This window comes from Solenopsis invicta, chromosome 12 (assembly GCF_016802725.1).
Source record: "Solenopsis invicta isolate M01_SB chromosome 12, UNIL_Sinv_3.0, whole genome shotgun sequence".
In the NCBI taxonomy this organism is placed as follows: Eukaryota; Metazoa; Arthropoda; class Insecta; order Hymenoptera; family Formicidae; genus Solenopsis; species Solenopsis invicta.
In genome coordinates this window covers 4,930,149-4,954,972 of record NC_052675.1, presented here as the reverse complement: position 1 = coordinate 4,954,972, position 24,824 = coordinate 4,930,149, and the positions used below count along the sequence as shown (strand labels likewise).

General features: G+C 36.3%; 2 protein-coding genes, 1 long non-coding RNA gene and 1 pseudogene across 4 annotated transcripts in view; all 4 read right to left on the bottom strand.

Moving 5' to 3' along the window:
• Nucleotides 1–2,799: 2,799 nt before the first annotated feature.
• Nucleotides 2,800–3,792, bottom strand: LOC120359081. The gene is made up of 2 exons (XM_039455387.1): nt 3,758–3,792; nt 2,800–3,607 (listed from the first exon to the last, which is right to left on the bottom strand). The coding sequence occupies exons 1-2, from the start codon at nt 3,790–3,792 to the stop codon at nt 2,800–2,802; spliced, it is 843 nt and encodes a 280-aa protein (XP_039311321.1).
• Nucleotides 3,793–3,962: 170 nt separating this feature from the next.
• Nucleotides 3,963–7,217, bottom strand: LOC120359080. The gene has a single exon (XM_039455386.1). The coding sequence runs from the start codon at nt 7,215–7,217 to the stop codon at nt 3,963–3,965; it is 3,255 nt and encodes a 1,084-aa protein (XP_039311320.1).
• A 10,800-nt stretch (nt 7,218–18,017) lies between these two features.
• LOC120359185 lies at nt 18,018–19,670 on the bottom strand. The gene is made up of 3 exons (XR_005576023.1): nt 19,422–19,670; nt 18,391–18,611; nt 18,018–18,066 (listed from the first exon to the last, which is right to left on the bottom strand). It is a non-coding gene; the product is annotated as an uncharacterized LOC120359185 (long non-coding RNA).
• Nucleotides 19,671–22,971: 3,301 nt separating this feature from the next.
• Nucleotides 22,972–24,824, bottom strand: part of LOC120359184 — a 61,749-nt pseudogene continuing 59,896 nt past the window's right edge. The window contains exon 11 of the transcript XR_005576022.1: nt 22,972–24,824. This exon is cut by the window's right edge and continues 99 nt beyond it. The product of XR_005576022.1 is annotated as an ATP-binding cassette sub-family G member 4-like (transcript).

Here is a 24,824-nt window from a genome sequence, read left to right as displayed (position 1 = left end):
AATACATTGACAGAAGCATTTAGGACTTTATAACTAAAAATACTATCTTGAAAAATGTTGCCAATGATTATGATAATGCTGATGGACAAATTACTAAAAGATATTTCGTCATCCCATACATTCGTGGCATTTCTGAAACTGCGGCAGCATTATAATGTCAATATATAATCTTGATACTGAGATCCACCGGGCTGCCGAACTCTCACTGTTGCACTTTTGCCTTCGAACGCGAAACAATTGTGATCTTTGAATTGAGCGCACTTTCAAATACGTAATTATAATTAATAAATCCTTATTTACTCTCGATTATAGGTATTTGGACAAAAATAATAATCTGATAAAAGTATATAAGGATAAGGCTAAAAGACAATTAAGAACAAAGATCAAGGAACACATTAACAACATAAAAATGGAACCGAGTAAGCATTCTTATAATAACTGAACATATTGTCAATTATAATTATATATTTGAGTAGATTTTGATTAAAATTCTCGCCTCAAAACAAAATTATCGAATTGATTTCAAAAATGTTACATATCAAGCAGTAAAAAAAAGATATAAATCTACAAAGAGATACCGAGTATCTTTGACTCTTCGTATATTTCTTTATTATAATTACATTCAAGAGATAAGATGAGAAGAGGCATTTATCACAAGACTAAGATATTATCATAAGAAAGTATTTTTTCCGTTGTCATTTTAAGTTCTTAAGATAAAATTTTTTATCTGATAAAATTGTTATCTGATTATCTCTAATAAAGACCACTTTACTTACGTAAACCACTTTAACTTTACCTATCATGTTAATGAGATCAATCTGGACGGTGGTCAATCGAAACAGTGGCCAATAATATTATTATTATTTAATATAATATTATTATTAATATAATATAACAATAATATAATATTATTATATTATAGATAATATAATAACCTATACAACAATCTAGTTCTCTCAAAAAACTATTTTTCTGAATTTTTACCATACGTATCTTAAAAACTGACTGTTCAGTGGGAAACACTTAAATTTCGCGCACTGGATTTTCAAAGATTTATTTTATTTATTATTGTACTATCGCCAATATTATAATTTGTATTAATTTATTCGTGTATTCACATCATACCGTGGCAACGTCTAAGGAAGATGTGCGTATCCACCGCGACGACGCCTAGAGGCAGCGGCCCTGAGTCCGTAAGGACGTCGCCTAGGAGTCACTACCCTGGGTCGCGGATTCGTCGAAGGGATAATGTTCTTCTGCTTATTGTCACTCGCGCATACGTTACAACAAGCGCGTATTTTATCGTGGTTATAATAATATTGCGTTATGAAGCCGTGGAGCGATGTGATCGCGTTTAACACTCTCGGAAGAAGGCTCAAAGAATTAATGGTTTTACTGAAATAAAGAATTTACACACGTTTTATGTCTGCTCTTGTTCGGTGGTCGAGAGCGTAGAGAGGCCGAGACGCGTATTCAGGACAAAAAACACCGATAACAAATTGCACTTTTTTAATAAACAAGCGTGCGCATGGTAACGCGGAATTCCGAACATAAATCCGCTTAGTAACAGGAAATCTCGAAGTGCCAAATATCTCGAATTGCCCGAGAATTCTTTTTTATCTAAATTCGCCCGGCATCACTCGTCCGTCGTCCGATCTCCGCAACATACATATGTGTGTGTGTGTGTGTGTGTGTGTGTGTGTGTGTGTGTGTGTGTGTGTGTGTGTGTGTGTGTGTGAATGTATATTTTGAATTACAATTATAACGTACGCATTTATATATATATATATATATATATATATATATATATATATATATATATATATATGTAGATATCTAATGTATATACTGATGTATATCAATGTGTATACATTGGATGTTGAATTGTTATCTGAGAACATATCCTATACACATACAGTGATACATAAATGACGAACATTGGATGTTGTAGGTATATGCGAATACAACGCGCTGTATGTGCATAGTACATTCATGCAATAGATATGTGTATGTTTGTCAAATATTCTATGCATTTACATTCTATTTACATTCCATGTATATGTGTGTGTACATATATATATATATATATATATATATATATATATATATATATGTATATGTATATTCGTGAAGCTGTGCCTCTCCACGAATGCCACCGGAATTTGCTCGGTGGCCGTGGCCGAAAGACATGTGTCTCTCTACGTTTTGTATGTCCGCTGCCTTTATGATACGGTGTACTCGCTGGGTGGGGAACAAGGAGAAACTCCGCGCACCATGTGTAAAACTGTATTTCGCGTAGTACAAACGTTCACAAGAGATGACGAGAACAATGTCTATAGACACGCACCGTGGCGGCTCACAACGAGAAGTGTTCGCGCTCGCGCTTTACGACAAGACGCAGCCGAAAAACGAACGAAAATCGCGGAAAAGGTCGCGAGACCCAAGAGATGGCGATGCCTGCTCGCGAGGCGCAGGACGAGCCTAAGATGTGGCGCGAATACCGGACGGCGCGAAACTTATTGAATTAAATTAAAGATACTATATATATATACGTGGTATCGTACAACGCCGCCCCTCCGTTGAAAGGACATACTTTCAACATCATGTTACAGCTTGGATCACTGAGTGATCGTTTGAGAAGGCGATTGCTGGAAGAGCATGTTACAATAATTGTTTGAACGCAAATAACTTGTTCGAAAACTTGAAATAATTACTGAAATGAAATGGCGCAGGTTACAAACTAAACTTAAAATTACGCGAGTTTGTTCGGTCGGATTACAAAAAAAATCTCATGACGTGCTATTCCTCAATGGGTAGGATAGCAATTTTTGACAATGGCCTGGTAAACAGACCCCGCGCTGTACGGACAGTGGCAGTTCGAACGATGTTGTCTGGTCCGGGATGAACCTCCTCCACTCGACCGATTGACCATTGTAGGGGGGCCAATCCCTGTGATTTAAGCAGGACCATCTGTTTAGGCTTTAATCGTTCGCCCTTGTTGATCTTCCACTTCGTGCGCTCCTGTAAGGTATGCAAGTATTCTTGGCTCCACCTGCGCCAAAAATGCTGTCTGATTTGTTCGACACGCTGCCAACGAACCAGTCTATTCTCGCTTACATCAGTAACATCAGTGTAAGGAAAACTATTCAAGGCCGTGCCAACCAAAAAATGATCTGGGCTCAAATACGAGAGGTCGTTTGGATCGTCGCTTAGTGGAGTTAGAGGACGTGAGTTTAAGATCGCTTCTATTTCGCAGAATATTGTTTGAAGCTCTTCGAAGGTCAAAGGCGACTTTCCGGCTATTCGGTACAAGTGATGTTTCGCCGATTTTACCGCGGCCTCCCAAAGTCCGCCGAAGTGCGGCGCGTTGGGTGGAATGAATTTCCACGCAGTTTCGTGATCACGCAGGAAAAGATTGATGTCAGCTTGGGTTTGATCTTGAGACAAGAGGTCGAAAAATTCTTTAAGTTGCCTTTGAGCTCCGACAAACGTCGTTCCGTTATCGGAATATATGCAAACCGGTTTACCCCTACGTGCCACAAAACGCTTGAGTGCGGCAATAAAGGAATCTGATGTGAGGTCGGAAACGAGTTCCAAATGCACCCCCCTTGTAGCAAAGCATACAAAAATTGATAAATATGCCTTGTGATTTCCAGCATTGCGTCGCTTAGATTCTCGAATCACAATGCGTCACGCAATTTTTTAATATTTTTCGCGTAACCGATCGAAGAGATATTGGCCAGAAGCGCTGCCTTACTGCGGCCATCGTGGCCTGCGCGCCAGCGTGTGCATTGCGCACGTGTTCCCGTTCTATAATTCTTTGAGTGAGAATATGATTTTGTGGCAATAGAATTGGGTGACGCATGTCAGAACTTAGATTAGAATTGCCTAACCTACCGCCCACGCGGATTGGCTTGTCCTTATCCACGAAGGGTGAGAGGGACAATATGCGACTGGCCGGGTTAATGACCTTTCAATAAGGCCTTGTATTCATCTGAAAAGGCTTGTTCTTGCACGGATTTACACATGACCTCTAGGGCGGTTGACGCCTCGTGATGAGATATGAAAATAGTGGGTGCGGCTGGGCGGAAGGACCTCGTAATTCTCAAACAATATGCAAGTACGCGACATGCCTTGTTAAGGTTTGAAAATTTGCTTAATAATTTGTTGACGATTGAGTGCTCGATGACGGTAATAGCTGTGGTACACCTTTTTTGATCTGGCATGTCTTCTGGTGCGCGTACGAAATCGGACTTGGGCCAAGATTCCTCGCCCAGTTTGAGAAATGCGGGTCCGTGCCACCACAACGACAAGCTTGTTAACTCTTGCGGGTCGAGACCGCGTGATAGAATATCCGCAGGATTTTCTGGCGACCTAATGTGACGCCAACTGCTGGGATTCGTAGCCCCTTGAATCTCGCTGATTCGGTTGGCTACGAAAGTAAACCATTTTCGCGATGGCGAGACTATCCAATTCAGGACTATTGTGGAGTCCGACCATAAGAAGGTTTGTACCTCAGAGAGGCTGAATGCTGTATCGACTTTTTTTACTAGCCTGGCTAACAATACCGCCGCCAATAGTTCAAGGCGCGGTAGGGAAACGGCCTTCAGGGGCGCGACACGAGATTTAGAGCACAACAATTCGGTGTGATATGCATCGTTTCCTAGCTTGGTTCGCAGGTATATTGCCGCTCCGTAGGCCTTTTCGCTCGCGTCACAGAACTCATGAATTTGTATTGATTGCGGATTTGTGTCGAGCTTGACGCAACGTGGGATGCAAATTTGATTGATGCTAGATAATTGTGAATTGAGTTTCAACCAGCGCGAATGAAGATTCTGCGGGACAGATTCGTCCCAGTGGATGCCTAATTGCCAGAGCTCTTGCAAAATCAAGTTAGCTAGCACGATGATAGGACCCAATAACCCGAGTGGATCGAAGAGTCTGGAGACCTCGGATAGAATGACTCGCTTAGATACGGTTGATTGGTTGTCGTCAGGTTTGTATGAGAAATGGAAGGTATCTTGAAATTGATTCCAATAAACTCCTAATATAGACGACTCCATGCCGGTGTCAATCGTGAAGACACCCTCGTTTTGTGCGTTAGTCGCCAACAGGCCCGGACAATTAGATGCCCATTTGCTGAGCTCGAAGGCTCCTAAACGCAATAACTGAATTGTTTGTTCTCGCAGCATTTTTACCTCGCTAATTGTATCCGCTCCAGTTAGAACGTCATCTACATAGAAGTCTCGCCCTACACACATAGAACTTACGGGAAAGTCGTTTGTGTAATGTTCAGCCAGCCATTTGAGGCATCTCGTGGCTAAATACGAGGCAGAAGATGTGCCGTATGTCACAGTGATGAGTTCATACGTTTTAATTTCGGACGTAGGATCGTCTCGCCAAAAAATGCGATAGCGCGTTTGTGAAGGGTGCACCAAGATTTGGCGATACATTTTAATAATATCCGCCGCCAGGACGAAGCGAAAGGTACGGAATCGCAGAAGAATCGAAAATAAGTCCTGCTGTACTGTTGGGCCTACCATGAGCGTGTCGTTCAACGACACCCCTGTCGAGCCTTTACTCGAGGCGTCGAAGACTACCCGTATTTTGCTTAAACCTGCTGTATGTTTGAAAACGCAATGGTGGGGTAAATAGAATGATTCCGCGCCATCGTCGCACTGCTCGTCAATTAGTTTCATGTGGCCTAATGCCAGATACTCGTTTAAAAACTGAGAATATTGACTCTTTAATTTAGGATCACGAATGAATCGCTTTTCTAGATTACGAAATCGCTTCAGAGCGATGTCCTTCGAATCTCCAAGACGGTCGAATGCCCGCTCCTTGAACGGGAGCTTGACGATAAATCTGCCCTGCCTATCTCGCGACACGTTCTGCAAAAAATGTTGCTCGCACAGAGATTCCTCCTCGGAATGTTTGTTTGAAATTTCAGAGACATCCTCTACCTGCCAAAAACGCGTTAGTTGATTATGCAACTGCGTATTTGTTATCAATGCGTGAAAGGATTGCGCCTTACGTGCTGAGTTCGGTGATGCGTCCAATTGCCCTGCCAAAATCCATCCGAATCGTGTCTTGTGCAAGGTTGGATACATTGGGGAAGATTTTACCTGTCCCACGCAGAGCAGGTTCCAGAAATGCTCGGCGCCAATCAAAACATCGATCTCCGCCGACACATTAAATTGGGGGTCGGCTAATTTGAGATTCTGAGGGAATTCGAATGCGCTTCGCTTCAATGTGATTGTTGGAATTTTGTCGGTCACATGATCAGTGACGACACAATCCACCAAAATGCTGAAGGGATTCGTTCGCGATTGCAGTTTGACCTCTGCTGCCCCGAATGATCTCGTTGCTGTTTTGTTGATTCCCGAGATCGAAATGTCGAGAGAACGCGCCTTGAGGCCGAGAACCGTCAGGAATCGTTGCGAGATGAAGTTCGCTTGAGAGCCGCTGTCTAACAACACGCGGCAACATTTTTGTGAACCTTGACTATCGCACGCATAAACAACGGCGGTTGACAACATAACATGTTTGTTATCGAAGGAATTCAAGCGGTGTGAAACAAGCGCTGCCGGAGAATTCGTCGGAACCCTTTCCCCGGCCTCATCTTCGGATCCCGGAGTAACGGATTTTGCTGTCGCGACGGTCGCAAGATGAAGCAATGAATTATGTTTTAATTTGCAAATTTTACAGCCGCCTGATAAGCATTTGCTGGACGCATGCTCTGTAGATCGCAGGCAGTTAGTGCAAAGCTTTCTTTTCCGAATTTCCGAGATTCTTTGAGAAACCGGCAATGCTAGAAAATCTTGGCAATAATATATGAGGTGCTCTCCCTTGCAAAAGCCGCATTTTGTTTTTAGCGTTGCAACACACGAAGATTGGCGCCTCGCGTTAGATTGCGCCAAAGCGTTTGCATTTTTTGAGGGGGCGTTTGATTTGGAACTCGTTTCCAAAGTCTGACATCGATGCGCGACGAAATCGATGAACTGTTTGAAAGTGGGCAACTCGGAACCCGTTAATGACAGTTGCCATTCCCGTGACGTAAGCGCGTCGAGTTTGCTGCTTAAAACGTGAACCAATATATCGTCCCAGTGAGACGTAGGACGCGTTAAAACCTGAAGGGCGTGAATGTGTCTAGTTGCACCGTCCGCGATTTGCCGCAATTCGACAATGTTTTCCTTGACCATGGATGGCAAATCCATTATGGCCTTGACATGACTTTGTACAATGACTCGCTTATTGTCATAGCGCTGTTTTAATAAATTCCACGCTACCTCGTAATTCGCTTCAGAAATTTCTAGCGCGCAGATTATTTTGCTCGCGTCGCCGATGACGGATGCTCTCAAATATTGCAACTTCTGAATATTGCTTAACGCCGCGTTTACATGAATGAGAGAATTAAATGTATCGAAGAACGGAAACCATTCGTCGTATTTTCCCGTAAGTTTGGGAGATCTAACTTGGGTAATTTTATATGATTGAAATGTTCCACTGTGTTGGAGGCGTTCGAGGTGGACGGTGCGAACTGAGAGCGCGGTACAATCGGGGGATTCATTAACTCGCGTAACTTGGCCGATATCGTATAATAGGAATCCTCGAACGAAATGCGATGATCCGCTTCCGCAATGTCCAATAACTCCAGCTTAGTTTGCACGACGTCGTATTCTGCCCAGAAACCGTCTATTTTATTTTTGCGCTCCTCGAGTTGAGCTAGTGTAAACGGTGTAATTGACTCGACTGCGTCCACGAAAGTACGTATGCGCGTGCACGATCCTACCAACGTAGAGCGTCGACGCTTGAGCGCCGCTAGATCGTTGCCGTCATTCGGCATATTGCAGGTGCGATGAAAACCGTATCAATGCTATCGATACGGCACAACCTTGTAAATGTTAACCTTACTTACAGTCGCTTGTTGCCGCGCTCGATGGTAGCGGGGGGGGATGGCTTGCCCGCGTTGGAAGTCTCCGCTGGAAAACTTGAACGTCGAACCGCGCGGGGCCGTAGTCTTCCTTCTCTCTCTTGCGTGCGCGCTCTTCCCGTCTCGATCAGTCACCCTTTCTCTCGCGCGCACTCTTCCCGTCTCGCTCACTCTCCTTCGGTGGCGGGAAACGGCGATGCAGGAGATGGCCCGATGCTCGCAGGATCCTGCCGTTGCCGTCAACCCTCCTCGACGAGGCCCTCGTCGTGTGACCTCGTCGTAGATGCCTCGTCGGCGAAGACTTAGCCGTTTCGTCTCGTAGCTCGGTCTGAGCTGCCGACCTCTCGACACTTCTCGCAGAAGACGAACAAGGATGGAACGCTTATGTTCGTTCCCGTCGGCTGCGTCTCGTGTGATGTGTAGCTCACCTCTTAGATACTCCCTTGCGTGTCCAGCAGCAGTGAAATTGCAGATGTGCCGCGTATCCGGCTCGAAGGACCAAATGTATATTCGTGAGGCTGTGCCTCTCCACGAATGCCACCGGAATTTGCTCGGTGGCCGTGGCCGAAAGACATGTGTCTCTCTACGTTTTATATGTCCGCTGCCTTTATGATACGGTGTACTCGCTGGGTGGGGAACAAGGAGAAACTCCGCGCACCATGTGTAAAACTGTATTTCGCGTAGTACAAACGTTCACAAAAGATGACGAGAACAATGTCTATAGACACGCACCGTGGCGGCTCACAACGAGAAGTGTTCGCGCTCGCGCTTTACGACAAGACGCAGCCGAAAAACGAACGAAAATTGCGGAAAAGGTCGCGAGACCCAAGAGATGGCGATGCCTGCTCGCGAGGCGCAGGACGAGCCTAAGATGTGGCGCGAATACCGGACGGCGCGAAACTTATTGAATTAAATTAAAGATACTATATATATATACGTGGTATCGTACAGTATATATGTATATATGTTTATATGCACACATACATAAAATATACATTGAATGTACATTGAATATGCACTGAATAGGGGACCGGGGCAAATCGTTAGATGGGATAATTCGATAATTGAAAATATCTTTTTATGGATACATATTAAAAATTTACTTTAAACATTGTAAACACGTCCTAATGTAACGATGTTGTTAACAAAGTTTTGTTGGCAACGGCGTCATATTAAAGTCGTAATAGTGAAAAATGTGTTTTGCGACAGTCGAAGTAATTTCTGATAGTCAGCATTTCTTAAAATTTAAGTAAGATAATAAGGTTTTTTTGAAAACTTTGAATGTATCGTGTCCAGTTGAATGTATTTGAAACATTTTGTGTTTATTTTTTGCTGTGTGATGTCTATTTTTGTCGATCGTACGCAATAATGCACACAGTTGATATTGGGGCTATTCGTAATACCGAGCACCGGGGCGATTCGTTAATACTGATTGTAGCGCCTATGAGTAACTCTAACCTTACATTGATTCCGTTATGAACGTCTACGCTCCGCAAAGTTAAACATTGAAATAAACTGAAGTTTTTCATTGATTTAGTTCAAACTTGATAATATTGTGTATTTCAGTAGATAGAACACGAATATGAATATAAAATTGTCGCTCTTAAGCAGGTAAAAGGTTATAAAGCGATAAAGATTGACACTTGTGAGGTTAGGGAATCTGTCATACCAATGGCATAAAAAGACGTGCAAACGTGTATGTTTACATTTATTTTTTGTATACCTATATCCTTTTTTAAATAAAAGAAAGTCTTAACAACAGTTTTTTTACAGTCTTTCAATTTAAAACACAAATTTCGGGATATTCCCGAACTAGTTACAAATTATCCCGGGCTTGGGGCTATTTGTAATTCTTGGCATTGGTCGACATTTTTATATGTACTTCAAAGCAAGTACACTTCCATGTTCTATCTGTACCGGCATTGTGAAGGAAAGGTTCAACCTTTCAAACCGTCACATTTTTTTTATGAATATAGAACTCAGGAGACACAAAAGAAAAAAAGATCTAAAGAATAGCCCCGGTCTCCCCTATATATTGAATATACATAGAATAAACATAAAGTGAATGTACATTGAATATACATAGAATATACATCTAGAGGCGCGATCGCGACTCAGTGCCGACTCAGTTACCCGCAACGACCGAACCACTTTTCATTACGCGAGTAAGCGTTAAATATATTATACTCGTATATTGAATGTATACCAAATATATATAGAATATACATCGAATGTATACTAAATATACATTGAATGTATATTGAAGGTACAATGAATATACATAGAATGTACAGTGAATATACACAGAATGTACATAAAATGTATTGAATGTACAAAGAATGTATATACATAGTATATTCGACAAATATACATATGTATATTGTTTGGATGCACATACAGCGCGTTGCATTTGCATATACCTACGATATCCAATGTACATCGTTTATGTATCACTATATGTGTACACAATATGTCATCCACTGATGAGTCAAATATATACGATCCTATCAAATACCCAGTAAACATTTTAACATCCTATGTATATACAAAATATATATATGTGGGATGTGATCTTAGAAATAAGGTATGGCTTTGAGCTACGCGCGCGACTTTGATGTATCGATCGTGTGGAGATCGATATCGGCGGGGCCGTCGTCTAGCGAGAGGACTCAGGAGGAGAAGACATTATGGCGTCATGCGTGTTAGAAACATCCTAACGTGCTGTATCCAATTTACTCGTGATAACGTTCTCTGAAGCTTGTCTCATTTGTTTCATCCAATAAATATTTGACTCTCACACAACAAACCTTGTGACATCATTATTGTGAAACCTACATATACATAGGATGTTAAAATGTTTACTGGGTATTTGATAGGATCGTATATATTTGACTCATCTTCTGAGCTTGCACCAAAGCGCGCTAGACGTTAGAAAATGCATCAGTACCCCGATGCCGAGGATGAGTACCAGATTATTGACCACGTTTACATCATTGGCGTCTATCTCGATGAGGAATTTTCTGGGGTTCTTGAAGTAACAAAACGGTTCATCGCACTTCAAGTCCTTTCTGTCGCATCCGTATACAGTATATATAAAACTGTGCAAACCCGCAAGAAAGTACGATATGTGGAACAACCAATGAAACAGGTACGGCGTATCAATGTAACGTATGGCGAAGCCGAATACGGAGAATAGCGCTGTGATTATCGGTCCAATAAAGACTGCAATCTACAAAATTAATAACATTCTGCATCTTGTTTTCTTCATATATTTAAAATTGAATATTTTAACATATTTAATTGTAATTTTGAGGATATACATACATACACATACACACATACACACGCGCGCACGCACACACGCACGCACACACGCACACACGCACGCACGCACACACGCACGCACGCACACACGCACGCACACACGCGCGCGCACACACACGCGCGCACACACACACACACACACACACACACACACACACACACACACACACACACATATATATATATATATATATAAAACTGTAGGTGATCTTTTAATTTTACTGTTGGACGCTCACTTAATCTTTGCTGAAGTAAATATTTGATCTTTGTAAAAAAAAAGTATAAAACGATTTTCCAACTAGGTCTTATTTTAAAAAGCAAAATCTTTTGATTATTTAAGTTGATTTTTCTCGAAGATTCTTTTACACTAGAAAGTGAAGGAAGAAATTCAAGAAAAAGAGGCCATTTTTGCTTCATTGTTACCTAACTCAGAGAAAAAGAATCGTGCAATGCTCATCAAAAACGGAAATTAAAGGTAAAGATCCACGATTTCAAATGCTATAAACCACATTGGCGTGTAATTTTTATTTTGCTTTGTGGAGCTTTGCAAAGTTTGTAAAATATTTTGAGATTTGACGCATCTCTATTTAAATCCGCGTAACTTCGTAAACAATCTGTAAATTGTTTAAAGACTTATCAATTTCAAAACTAGAGATTTCAAACTTTAGTATGCTTTTTTTAATTTTTTTACGATTATTTTTGACAAAGTTACACTTTTTTGAATTAGGCCTACTTTTCGGAGTCAGAATAGGTCATTATTTTGTCCAACCCATATATATATATATATGGGGCATTCTCCGTCAAAAAGACCACGCCTGCTGCCCATTTCAATTTTTGAGATAAAATGTTCGAAAAGGGCTTAAAATTTTCGTTGAAATGTCTATTTTTCGATGCCGTTTGGCCTGTTGGAAAATTCAAAATGGCGGACCTAATATCACGGCTAGAATGAAAAAAGCCTTTGAAAAAATACATAATAACGTGAATAAATGTGCAAGATATGACGTAGCAGAGGTCTAATCTTTATGTGTAAGTGTGTGAGTGTGTGTGAGTGTGTGTGTGGGGGGCGGTGAGGGGAAGGGGGGATACGCGCGCTCATACGCGTGCGTGTATAAATGAATCACATAAAAATCCTTGCTCAACATGGTCTGGCTATCAAGACGTTTGCATACAAAGCTTCGAATCATTTCATTATCCTTGTCCTGAAAGAGTACGTCACAAAAAACCTACGGTACAGAAAATATTGTTCTTTAAAAAACATTTTCTCCACAGAATAATAGTAAGATTACTTAAAATTACTAGAGGGGCGAAGCCCCTCCCCCCTTTTAAGCATTTACTTTTAAGTGTGATAATTTAATAAATATATTCATTTTTAATATTATAAATATACTCTCCTTGGGGACGGGAACCTCGATGGCGGGGTGGGTGTCTTATTTCTATTGTAACGGCTAATATATATATATACATATATACATATATATATATATATATATTCACCCGTCTTCGCCTGTAAGTGCCGCTGGTCGCCGCTAGGTGGTGACCAACTCATAAGTAAAATGTGATCTTTTTGATATATATATCGGAACGAGTACGGTGACCAGCAACGAGCGCAACTTGCATATAAGCAAAACATGCTTTCTGTTTAGCTATTATTCTGTTGAATTCTCTTCTATATCTTTATTTGAAGATGATGTCTACTACTCATAGCGAGTTTCTACATAAGGCATACGACGAAAAATGGTGCATACAATTGTTAATTTCATATAATATATTTAAAGAAAAAATGGAATGTCCGACATGTGGTACAAATATAAATTTGAATGTCGACACATCAGCATTTCGTTGTGGAAAGAGAAGCACTGTAATGGTTATTAAAAAGAAAAGGAAATCAGTAACATGTGGTTTCTTTCAATCAGTAAAATCGAATACATGGTTCCACTTTGTGCGTTTACCAATTTCAACAGCTTTAAAATTTATTGCACATTTTTTATGGATTCCTGTTCCAAGATACAATTATATCTGCGAAGATCTTGGTCTGTCAGCAGAAACGATTGTTAACTGGAGTAGTTACTGTAGAGAATTGTGCGTGTATTGGACAGAACATAATTCTCAAAAATTAGGTGGGCCCGGTGTAATCGTCGAAATAGACGAAGCAAAATTTGGGAAACGTAAATATAACCGTGGACGTCTAATTACTGGAAAATGGGTTTTCGGAGGCTATGAACGAGGCACAAAAAAAATTTTTCTTGTGCCTGTTGAAGACCGCACTGCCGATACACTATTAAGCTGTATTAAAGAATGGATCCTTCCTGGTACGACAATTATGTCAGACAAATGGAAAGCATATAATTGTTTATCGTCAGAAAATTATAAGCATTTGTCTGTAAATCATTCCATTAATTTTCCAGATACAGGTGCACACACGCAAGCTATCGAAAGTACCTAGCGAGAAGTGCGTAGCAATATTTCGAAATATGGCACGAAAGAACCACACTTGATTTCCTATCTTGCGGAATACCTTTTTAAATGTGCATATTCATATCGTGATATTCATAACGTATTCACGCATTCTTTCAATTAATGAAAGAATTTCAAGAACACATGATTGCTGATAATTTTGTCGATGAAAGTTTAATCAATATTGATACTTCAATCGACGATTAAGCAATATGATTTCACACACACATACACACACACACACGTGGTGGTTTGGAGTCACAAAATACTGCGAAAATGACGAGTCGCAAGGTCCATGCACGTGTAATAATTACACATGCACTCACACATATTTAAAAGTATGATTACGCGTATACCGTTGGTATTACGAAAATTATGCATAGAAGCTTTATTGTAGACAATTTCAAGAGCTTCATTTTTTATTTGACACTTTTTTCTAAGAAATCAATATTTTTCGAGATATATGCAAAAGAATAAGAAAAAACCTTTCTTTTTGTATTTTCAAGATGAAATATGGCCGACCGCCAAATTAAAATACGAAATTCGTTTTCAGGAGTCAAAAATACATAAGAAAAATGTGAGTTCATTTACTTTTTAGCTGCTGTAGCTCTTCCGAAGTTTTACCAAAACTATTGATGTCTCGACTTTTCTTCTAAGAACTTTTATTACTGATTTTTATGTAAGGAATCTCGTAGCGTATTCAATGTTAGGCATTCTTGAAACACTCTGTATAACAAAAATTATATATTTTCAATGTTCACTGTAAACAATAATACACAACAATAGTCACAATTATATCATAACGTTAGATGGAAAATAACACGTTAAAATTTTTTTTAGTTTATGTTGCGTCGTGTGCAAATTGTGAAAGTTTGCAACTTGTAATCACATCGTGCATACTAATCAATACGTATAATTGCTGGTGTCGCTGTCAGTGAATATATCTCATTGTTAGTCACATAACCAATTCGCAAAGTAAAGAGAAATAAAATCGATTTACTTTATGACATAGAAGCGGCTATTTTTAAAATAAAAATGAAAAATTTTAAGGAAAACGCTCTATTACACGAAGAAAAAATAAAATTGACTGAAATTACAGGACATGCCATGTTAACAATAGGAAAAGTCTATGCGACCATTATCCTAAAATAAAAAATCGTGAAGTAACACACCCGTATTATGTAACACGAGACTTATCGTACAAATACGACATTTTAGGAGCCAATTTTATTTAAATATATAGTACGTAGATGCATGCGATTATCGCTGTAAACAAACTAAGACCGAGAATACTTATTTTAAACTGCATCTGTAAATAAAAATAATTTTGCAACCAAAAAGCGAAACAATTGTGCAAGGTCACTGTCGAACGAAACATGATAGGTGTGACGCAATCCGAAGAACCGTCACGCGGTGTCGTTATCGGGAGCTGTCTTGTAAAGTCCCGTGAATTTCAATGCCCTGTGAGCATACTAAATACGACAGAAAGTGAAATATAAATCAATTTTCTACATATAGAAATTGAAAAGCTAAGAAAACTCATAAGGATACCTATAAACGCGCTAACAAAAGATGACAAAATTAAAGTCTGTCATCAAGAGAAAATTCGAAACGTTTTACGAGTTAACTCATCTCAATTACGAAGAAGAAAAAGCTTTAATTTCTTTATGCGAAGAATATAGCGATATATTCCATCTCGACGGAGAACCACTATCATACATTAATGGAATAGCGCATGAGATAACGATACGCAAACTGATACCTCAAGTATAAACGTGTGCCCGTATCAACTCCCCAAGGAACTTAAACAAGAAGTAAATAAACAAATAAGCGAGATGTTAAAACAAAAAATTATACGTCCAAACATCAGTCAATGGAATACACCCCTATTGGTGATACCTAAAAAAGCGAACGTATCCAGTAGATCAAAATTTTGAATTGTCGTGGATTTTAAATAATTAAATGATCGAACGATAGGAGACTCGTTTTCTATCCCAAATATAACAGATATACTAGATCAACTAGGAAATGCAAAATATTTTACTACGTTAGACTTTGCATCCGGTTATCACCAGATAGCAATAGCTAAGAAAGATAAACATAAAACTGCTTTCTCTAGATCTTACGCAGATACGAGTTTAACCGTATGCTGTTTGGACTTAAAAACGCGCCAGCAACGTTTCAATGATTAATAAATACGATATTAACCGGAATGCAAGGTTTAGTATATTTGGATGATATCGTAATTTACGCATCCAGTTTAGAAAAACATAATAAAAGATTAAAAAAAATATTCAATAAATTACACAAAATAAATTAAAACTACAATCCAAAAAATGCGAGTTCTTACGCAAAAAAGTAATGTTTTACTCTCTAAAATCTTTGGAGTGGAATCCCACTCTAAAAGTGTGAAAATCCTGCCAGTCTTGACAAAGAGTGGCAGAATTTTCACACTTTTAGAGTGGAATTCCACTCTTTTAGATGAAATTCTACTCCAAAAAATTTAGAGAGTAGGGCACATTATTAACAAAAATAGAATTTTACTCAAACCAACAAAATTAAACATTGTGGACAAATTTTCTGTGCCAAAAATATTAAAGACATACAATCTTTTATAGGTTTAGTCGGATATTACCCAAAATTTATTAACGACTTTCTAAAGATTGCAGGACCCCTAACAAAATAAGTAGAAAAGGAAGAAAAATTTACATGGACAAATGAACAACAAAACGCGTTCGATACATTAAAAGCTAAATTAACTACGGCGCCCGTTTTGAAATATCCCGATTTCGAGCAGAAATTCATAGTGACGATAACGCCATTGAAGCAGTGTTATCAAGCGTCCGGTAGATCAAGAGCGCCCGATCGCGTACGCAAGCTGCGTACTATTACGCGCTGATAAAAATCACAGTGATAATTCAAGCAAGAATTGGTATAATAAGAAATATATATAATAGTACTAAATATTTATTGTGAAACGCGAAAATCTTTAGAAAACCGCTGTGTTTCCAAGTGTTTCAACAATGTTTAAAATACGTTCAGTAATCTTCTTTGACTTCAAGAAAGAAAACTGTGAATACCGTTACCAGTTAAATGCTTCGAGGCCATAATGGAACTTTTAAAAGACGTAACAAAGAATTAATACTTTTATATACAGAATAACTAGAAGAATTATTGATTTTATGATTGTATAAAATAATTATATAATTTTATTTAAAGTAATGGTCTTTAAGGAACTTGAAAAATCAATTTTTACAAGAATTAATTTATCATTATTTGTCTCTTTTTAAACTATACAATTTTTGTTTAAGACATTCTTTCTTCTGCTTTTCTTAATTTCGAGATTTGTCGTTATAGGCTTCCTTCTATGTATTAAGATATTTTAGCGGAAAGTCATATCAAAGACATATTTGAATCATTCTGAATCATTTATAATTCATCTATGAAGTTAACCGATGTATTAAATTTATTTTTTCAGGATTAATTCAACTTTTGGGATTTAATTAATTTGAACTGCACCGAAAGACATTAGCAGGTTTCTTCCATCATATGATCACCAGTTTCATTATCGTCATCACCAATGGTAAAGTAAATTGCAAGTTGTCTATCGTTGCCATCATGTCACCCCAAGTTCTCAGCGAATGCAATACTGGAATCATACCAACGAAGACGAGCAGAAACAGTGAAAACATCGCACACAAGTTTGATAAGAATCTGTTAGAGGCACTTTCGTGAATATTCGGCTATAAGCCGGTGTAACAACGCAAAATTCGTATCGCGTACGAACACGCTGATGCAATGCATGCATCATAAAGAATAGGCGATGGTCGGACGGCACGATACAATAAGACGCAAAACAGGGAGAATAAAAAACGGAAAAGAAAAATTTTCGGACATTAAGAAGACCTCGAGCATTTCCTGTTGACGCACGACATTATCAGACGACGAAACATCATTCGGACAATGCGGCGCCGATATTACAATTGTAAACACAATAAGCAGATTTATGAAGATTTCCAACATTTCTTAATTTTAATAGTGTTATATTTATATTAATATTTAAAACTTAATTGGTATCATTGATTAAAAATAGATAATTTTATGCAGATATAAATGGAAAATATCTTGCCTTTTGATTCTGTAATACTATTTTCTGCATTAATCTCGTGCGTATGATATCTACTAATTCTGTTAGTCTACATTAGATCCTTGTTCATGACATACATTAGACGTAAAAAATTTTGAACTATTACTAGGTCCTTGTTCATGAAATATATTAGACGTAAGAAATTTTGAACTATTATATAGCGTCTGTTCGGAAACTTCAAAAGAATTTACATTGGAAGAATCTGTTTCTAGAAAAAAATTTGATAATGTTAAAATTAAATGGTTTCATAAAATAATATGGATGAAAAATATTAATATAGTTCAAAAAATTATTATAGAAAATTAATATTTACTTATTTTAACATTTATTATTACTTAAAAACATTTACATTTACAATTATAAAAAAAATTATACAAACATTTATCATTATATAAATAGTATAAATATGCTACAATTACTTGATAAATAATTTTTGTCATAATAAAAAGTAAAATATTAATATTACTGTAGTGAGATACACTCACGCGTGCGCAAATACACGCACACACAATCTTTTAAAACTATAATTTACCATTTCTAAAAATTGGAGTTTTTTCTTGAGGTTGAATCGAATTTAGAAATTTGGTTTTTAATTTTGATGGCCAAACATGGATCTCACCACTTTCTTTTTATTGCTTAAACTAATTTGACGAGGCACTCTTTTCCTTTTGAAAGTTTTATTGTCTTGATCTATTTGTAAATCAGATGTTTCTTCTAACAATTTACATTTTTGTCGAGCTTTTTGTAAATCATCTAAAATAATTTAGCAAATATATATCTATAGAACTTCAAATTAAAATGATGATATACATGAGGACAAATTATAAGTTTTCTTACAAAATATATATTATAAAAAAATATTTAATTTTAATAAAAGCGCTATTTTACATAAATTCCGTACTAAAACACTTAAAAGTTTATTAAATTTTTTCAAACATAAGCTTAGTAGGTCTATGTCAGTCACAGAAGTACTTAGTATTAAATAATAATTTTTACAGTTTCTAACTAATATGAATTGCGTGCCGCATTTTCATTGGACGTAAAATACAGTTGTTAAATGTTACAAATTAAATTGCTAAGCAATTCAAGTTTTGGATGCTAAAAAGTATGTACAAGATTCTTCCTCTAAAAACTGTTAAGAATTTATTATAAAAAAACATTTTAGATCAAGATTTGAACCTGGAATAAATTCTGTTATTCAGTACAAAGTACCATTGCCTGACATAGGCCTACTAAACTTATATTTAAATTTTCAATTCAGTTCAAATTCTTGTATTACAAATTTTTTAACTTAATTTTGCAGTAATTTTATTTTCCATATTTCCAGCGTACAAAATAATTTAATAATTTTCTTAAAACTGATTTTTGAACAAAAATATAAAAAATTTTAGATTGTAGATTAATTTATTTTAATTCTTTGATTTTATTTTGATTTATATTTATGAAATTCAAAAACATATATAATATTTTGAAATGATTTAAATCATAATTTTTTCATTTTTTGCTCATGAAAAAATAAAACTTTATTTTTATATAATAATTATAAATACATTTTATACTTACCAGTTTCATATAAGCATCTTACTACTGAATAAAGTTTCCAATTTTGATCCGCAACATCAGTATTTTATAAAATTTTATCAAATTTTTTTCGATCCTTTATAGGTGGCCAAAACACTTCTTTTTTTCAAGGTGTTAACCAAGTACTTCTAACGATTGCAACACCACCTCCATCATCAAATTCAATTATCACATAAGACATAATTATTACTAATTACTCGTATTTAATTGTAGTTAAAAAGTTTGGAAATTCTACACAAAAAACTTTATAAAAAATTATAAAATACATATACAAATATAAAATTAATTTTTAATTAGATCATGATACGTTTTAAATATTTTAATAAAAACATTAAGATTAAAAAGATATAATATACTTAATCTTATTTACTTTTTGTTTAAATTTATAAAATTATTTAATTCTATATGTGCAAAGTTATACATAAATAATATATATTTATCATTATTATTTTATTAATATTATTAATATTAATATTATTTAGTAATATTACAATATTTTACTCTATTTTAATTACAAAATAGTTTAATTTAGAATAGAAAATATATTCACATAAATCTCTAAAAGTAATATTTTTAACATACATATATTTATGAGATTTTATAAAACCTACAATTCTCATTATAACTTCACATATGATCAGAATTTTTATTAAACAAAAAATAAATTAGTGCTTAGTCAGCTAAATCAATGTTTTTAAATAAAGTTTTATATAGATAACATTGTCCACTTCAATATTCAAAAACATTGCGTCTGAGTGTTTCCATGTATCCTTGTTTAACTTCGGTGAGTAACAAAGAATAAAATAAAATAATGCATGAAAATAATTGGATGGTGCTTCCATACCATAGCCTTAATGTTTCTGATGCTTTAGGCTCTTTTTCATGCATATGAAAAAATACTTTTCAATAAAAAATAAAAAGCTTTATTTCAGAGCACTAAATAGACTACATTTATCTTTTCTAACCTAATCTATTTTTGCACATTTTTATTTTAAGAAAATTGATTAAATAAAGGTAAATTATAGTTTAAACAAAACTACTTTCAACTACCGTATTATATATCTCTTTTTGTCGTTGAGAATTCTGTCTCTAATAGCTAATCTGTATATAAACTGAATCTCATTTTCATTCCGCATTTCAAAATCCAACGAATAAATGTCGAATCCATAAACTTCCTGTATGAATATATATATATATATATATATATATATATATATATATATATATATATATAATTAGATTATTATATTATGTTATTAGATATTATTAGATATTATTATATATTATTATATATATTATATTATTAGACTTTTCTGCTCAGTTTTACTCGATCTATTAATCCACGAAACCACGGATGGTAGTTACCTGATACACTGTATATACGAGTATATATATATGTATACAGGGTGTCCCAAAAAAGTTGGGACACCTAAATATCTCGGGAAATATAAGTTTTACAGAAAAATGTTTCAGACAAAAGTTGCATGGTTTCAAGGGAGACATAAGATGATGTCATTAATTTGACCTTGTATAGTTGCTTAAAGATCACGTAAAACACACCTTTAATTTTTTTAATGGGAATGCAAACGTTTTATTACATATTCTTGTAGCTTATCTCGAGACCTTTCTAAAACACTACAAGAAAGTTTATTTTCGTTAAGTACTTTCCGAGTTGTGACGCTTGAAAGTTACAGTACACTGTAGCTTTCAAGCCTTACAACTCGGAAAGTACTCAACGAAAATAAACTCTTTTGTAGTGTTTTGGAAAGGTCTCGAGATAAGCTCGAGACAAGAATATGTAATAAAAAGTTGGCAATCCCATTTGAAAACTTGAAGGTGTCCTTCACGTGATATTCAAGCAACTATTTAAGAGGATACTATAATGACCAAAGAACTTCCTCGACGTCGGCATTGCAGATTATTTTTCGAGGGAGACCAGGCTATCGCTCTTTGTCCAACGCATAGATCTGTCTTTGTTTTTCGATTATTTCGCCATCTCCAAAAAGACGTATCAACTACAGTCACTATTCTGCTTGCCATTGTTTACGTGCGCTAAGCAAAATTTGTACACGTACAGCTGTTTACACGTTAAACTTTTTTGTTAGACTTTTGACTGGAATGACACACAGTCAGTGTTGTTCATTAGAGTTTTCTAAAGTGCGGCCTGGTCTCATTTCATACATACGAGCTACAGAACGTTAGCAAATGACAAAAGTTAACCTCGGTTGACAGATCCACGAGACAAAAATAAATAAATTTTTAACTTTTTGTTCGATTTTCTCGTAAAATTTACCAGCCCGCACTTTGTTTTGGTGCGTACTTTTATTCTGTAAAAGGATTTTGTGATCTGTAGAGCCAATTCAAAAATTAATGAACACTGTAATGTGTCGGTAATTCCCGTCACTATAACATCCTCTTAAGATCAAATTAAGAGGATGCTATAGTGACGGAAATTACCGACACATTACAGTGTTCATTAATTTTCGAATTGGCTCTACAGATCACAAAATCCTTTTACAGAATAAAAGTACGCACCAAAAGTGCGGGCTGGTAAATTTTACGAGAAAATCGAACAAAAAGTTAAAAATTTATTATTTTTGGCTCGTGGTGTGGCGTAACTGTAACGCGTGAGCGCGACTCGTCCGCCTTCAACACGTGCCACCGAAAAGATTGCTATCGGGAGCGATGTGGGAGAGGTAAATTCTTATTCACCTCAGTTTGTACTTATGTATTTACTAAACTCATTACCGGTACAATGCTCACATAGTCGCACAGAACAGATCGCACGATTTGACGTCTCCGCTCGGCAGGGGCTCACACCATTCTATCTTTCATTACATATACATTACATATACAATATATACAATATATATATATATATATATATATATATATATATATATATATATCAGTAGATATCTAATATATATACTGTATGTCAATGTGTATACATTGGATGTTGAATTGTTATCTGAGAACATATCCTATACACATACAGTGATACATAAATGACGAACATTGGATGTTGTAGGTATATGCGAATACAACGCGCTGTATGTGCATAATACATTCATGCAATAGATATGTGTATGTTTGTCAAATATTCTATGCATTTACATTCTATTTACATTCCATGTATATGTGTGTGTACATATATATATATATATATATATATATATATATATATATATATGTATATATATTTATATATGTATATATGTTTATATGCACACATACATAAAATATACATTGAATGTACATTGAATATGCACTGAATAGGGGACCGGGGCAAATCGTTAGATGGGATAATTCGATAATTGAAAATATCTTTTTATGGATACATATTAAAAATTTACTTTAAACATTGTAAACACGTTCTAATGTAACGATGTTGCTAACAAAGTTTTGTTGGCAACGGCGTCATATTAAAGTCGTAATAGTGAAAAATGTGTTTTGCGACAGTCGAAGTAATTTCTGATAGTCAGCATTTCTTAAAATTTAAGTAAGATAATAAGGTTTTTTTGAAAACTTTGAATGTATCGTGTCCAGTTGAATGTATTTGAAACATTTTGTGTTTATTTTTTGCTGTGTGATGTCTATTTTTGTTGATCGTACGCAATAATGCACACAGATGATATTGGGGCTATTCGTAATACCGAGCACCGGGGCGATTCGTTAATACTGATTGTAGCGCCTATGAGTAACTCTAACCTTACATTGATTCCGTTATGAACGTCTACGCTCCGCAAAGTTAAACATTGAAGTAAACTGAAGTTTTTCATTGATTTAGTTCAAACTTGATAATATTGTGTATTTCAGTAGATAGAACACGAATATGAATATAAAATTGTCGCTCTTAAGCAGGTAAAAGGTTATAAAGCGATAAAGATTGACACTTGTGAGGGAGTTGTTAGGGAATCTGTCATACCAATGGCATAAAAAGACGTGCAAACGTGTATGTTTGCATTTATTTTTTGTATACCTATATCCTTTTTTAAATAAAAGAAAGTCTTAACAGCAGTTTTTTTACAGTCTTTCAATTTAAAACACAAATTTCGGGATATTTCCCAACTAGTTACAAATTATCCCGGGCTTGGGGTTATTTGTAATTCTTGGCATTGGTCGACATTTTTATATGTACTTCAAAGCAAGTACACTTCCATGTTCTATCTATACGGGCATTGTGAAGGAAAGGTTCAACCTTTCAAACCGTCACATTTTTTTTATGAATATAGAACTCAGGAGACACAAAAGAAAAAAAGATCTAAAGAATAGCCCCGGTCTCCCCTATATATTGAATATACATAGAATAAACATAAAGTGAATGTACATTGAATATACATAGAATATACATCTAGAGGCGCGATCGCGACTCAGTGCCGAGTTACCCGCAACGACCGAACCACTTCTCATTACGCGAGTAAGCGTTAAATATATTATACTCGTATATTGAATGTATACCAAATATATATAGAATATACATCGAATGTATACTAAATATACATTGAATGTATATTGAAGGTACAATGAATATACATAGAATGTACAGTGAATATACACAGAATGTACATAAAATGTATTGAATGTACAAAGAATGTATATACATAGTATATTCGACAAATATACATATGTATATTGTTTGGATGCACATACAGCGCGTTGCATTTGCATATACCTACGATATCCAATGTACATCGTTTATGTATCACTATGTGTGTACACAATATGTCATCCACTGATGAGTCAAATATATACGATCCTATCAAATACCCAGTAAACATTTTAACATCCTATGTATATACAAAATATATATATGTGGGATGTGATCTTAGAAATAAGGTATGGCTTTGAGCTACGCGCGCGACTTTGATGTATCGATCGTGTTGAGATCGATATCGGCGGGGCCGTCGTCTAGCGAGAGGACTCAGGAGGAGAAGACATTATGGCGTCATGCGTGTTAGAAACATCCTAACGTGCTGTATCCAATTTACTCGTGATAACGTTCTCTGAAGCTTGTCTCATTTGTTTCATCCAATAAATATTTGACTCTCACACAATAAACCTTGTGACATCATTATTGTGAAACCTACATATACATAGGATGTTAAAATGTTTACTGGGTATTTGATAGGATCGTATATATTTGACTCATCTTCTGAGCTTGCACCAAAGCGCGCTAGACGTTAGAAAATGCATCAGTACCCCGATGCCGAGGATGAGTACCAGATTATTGACCACGTTTACATCATTGGCGTCTATCTCGATGAGGAATTTTCTGGGGTTCTTGAAGTAACAAAACGGTTCATCGCACTTTAAGTCCTTTCTGTCGCATCCGTATACAGTATATATAAAACTGTGCAAACCCGCACGAAAGTACGATATGTG

Bases quoted from the DNA above. Each gene is read 5' to 3' on its own strand.
- LOC120359081 (XM_039455387.1), bottom strand. From the start codon at position 3,792: ATGCACACGCTGGCGCGCAGGCCACGATGGCCGCA. The intron at 3,608-3,757 runs GTAAGGCAGCGC...CTTTGCTACAAG, and splicing joins CGCAGGCCACGATGGCCGCA to GGGGGTGCATTTGGAACTCG.
- LOC120359080 (XM_039455386.1), bottom strand. From the start codon at position 7,217: ATGGATTTGCCATCCATGGTCAAGGAAAACATTGTCGAATTGCGGCAA.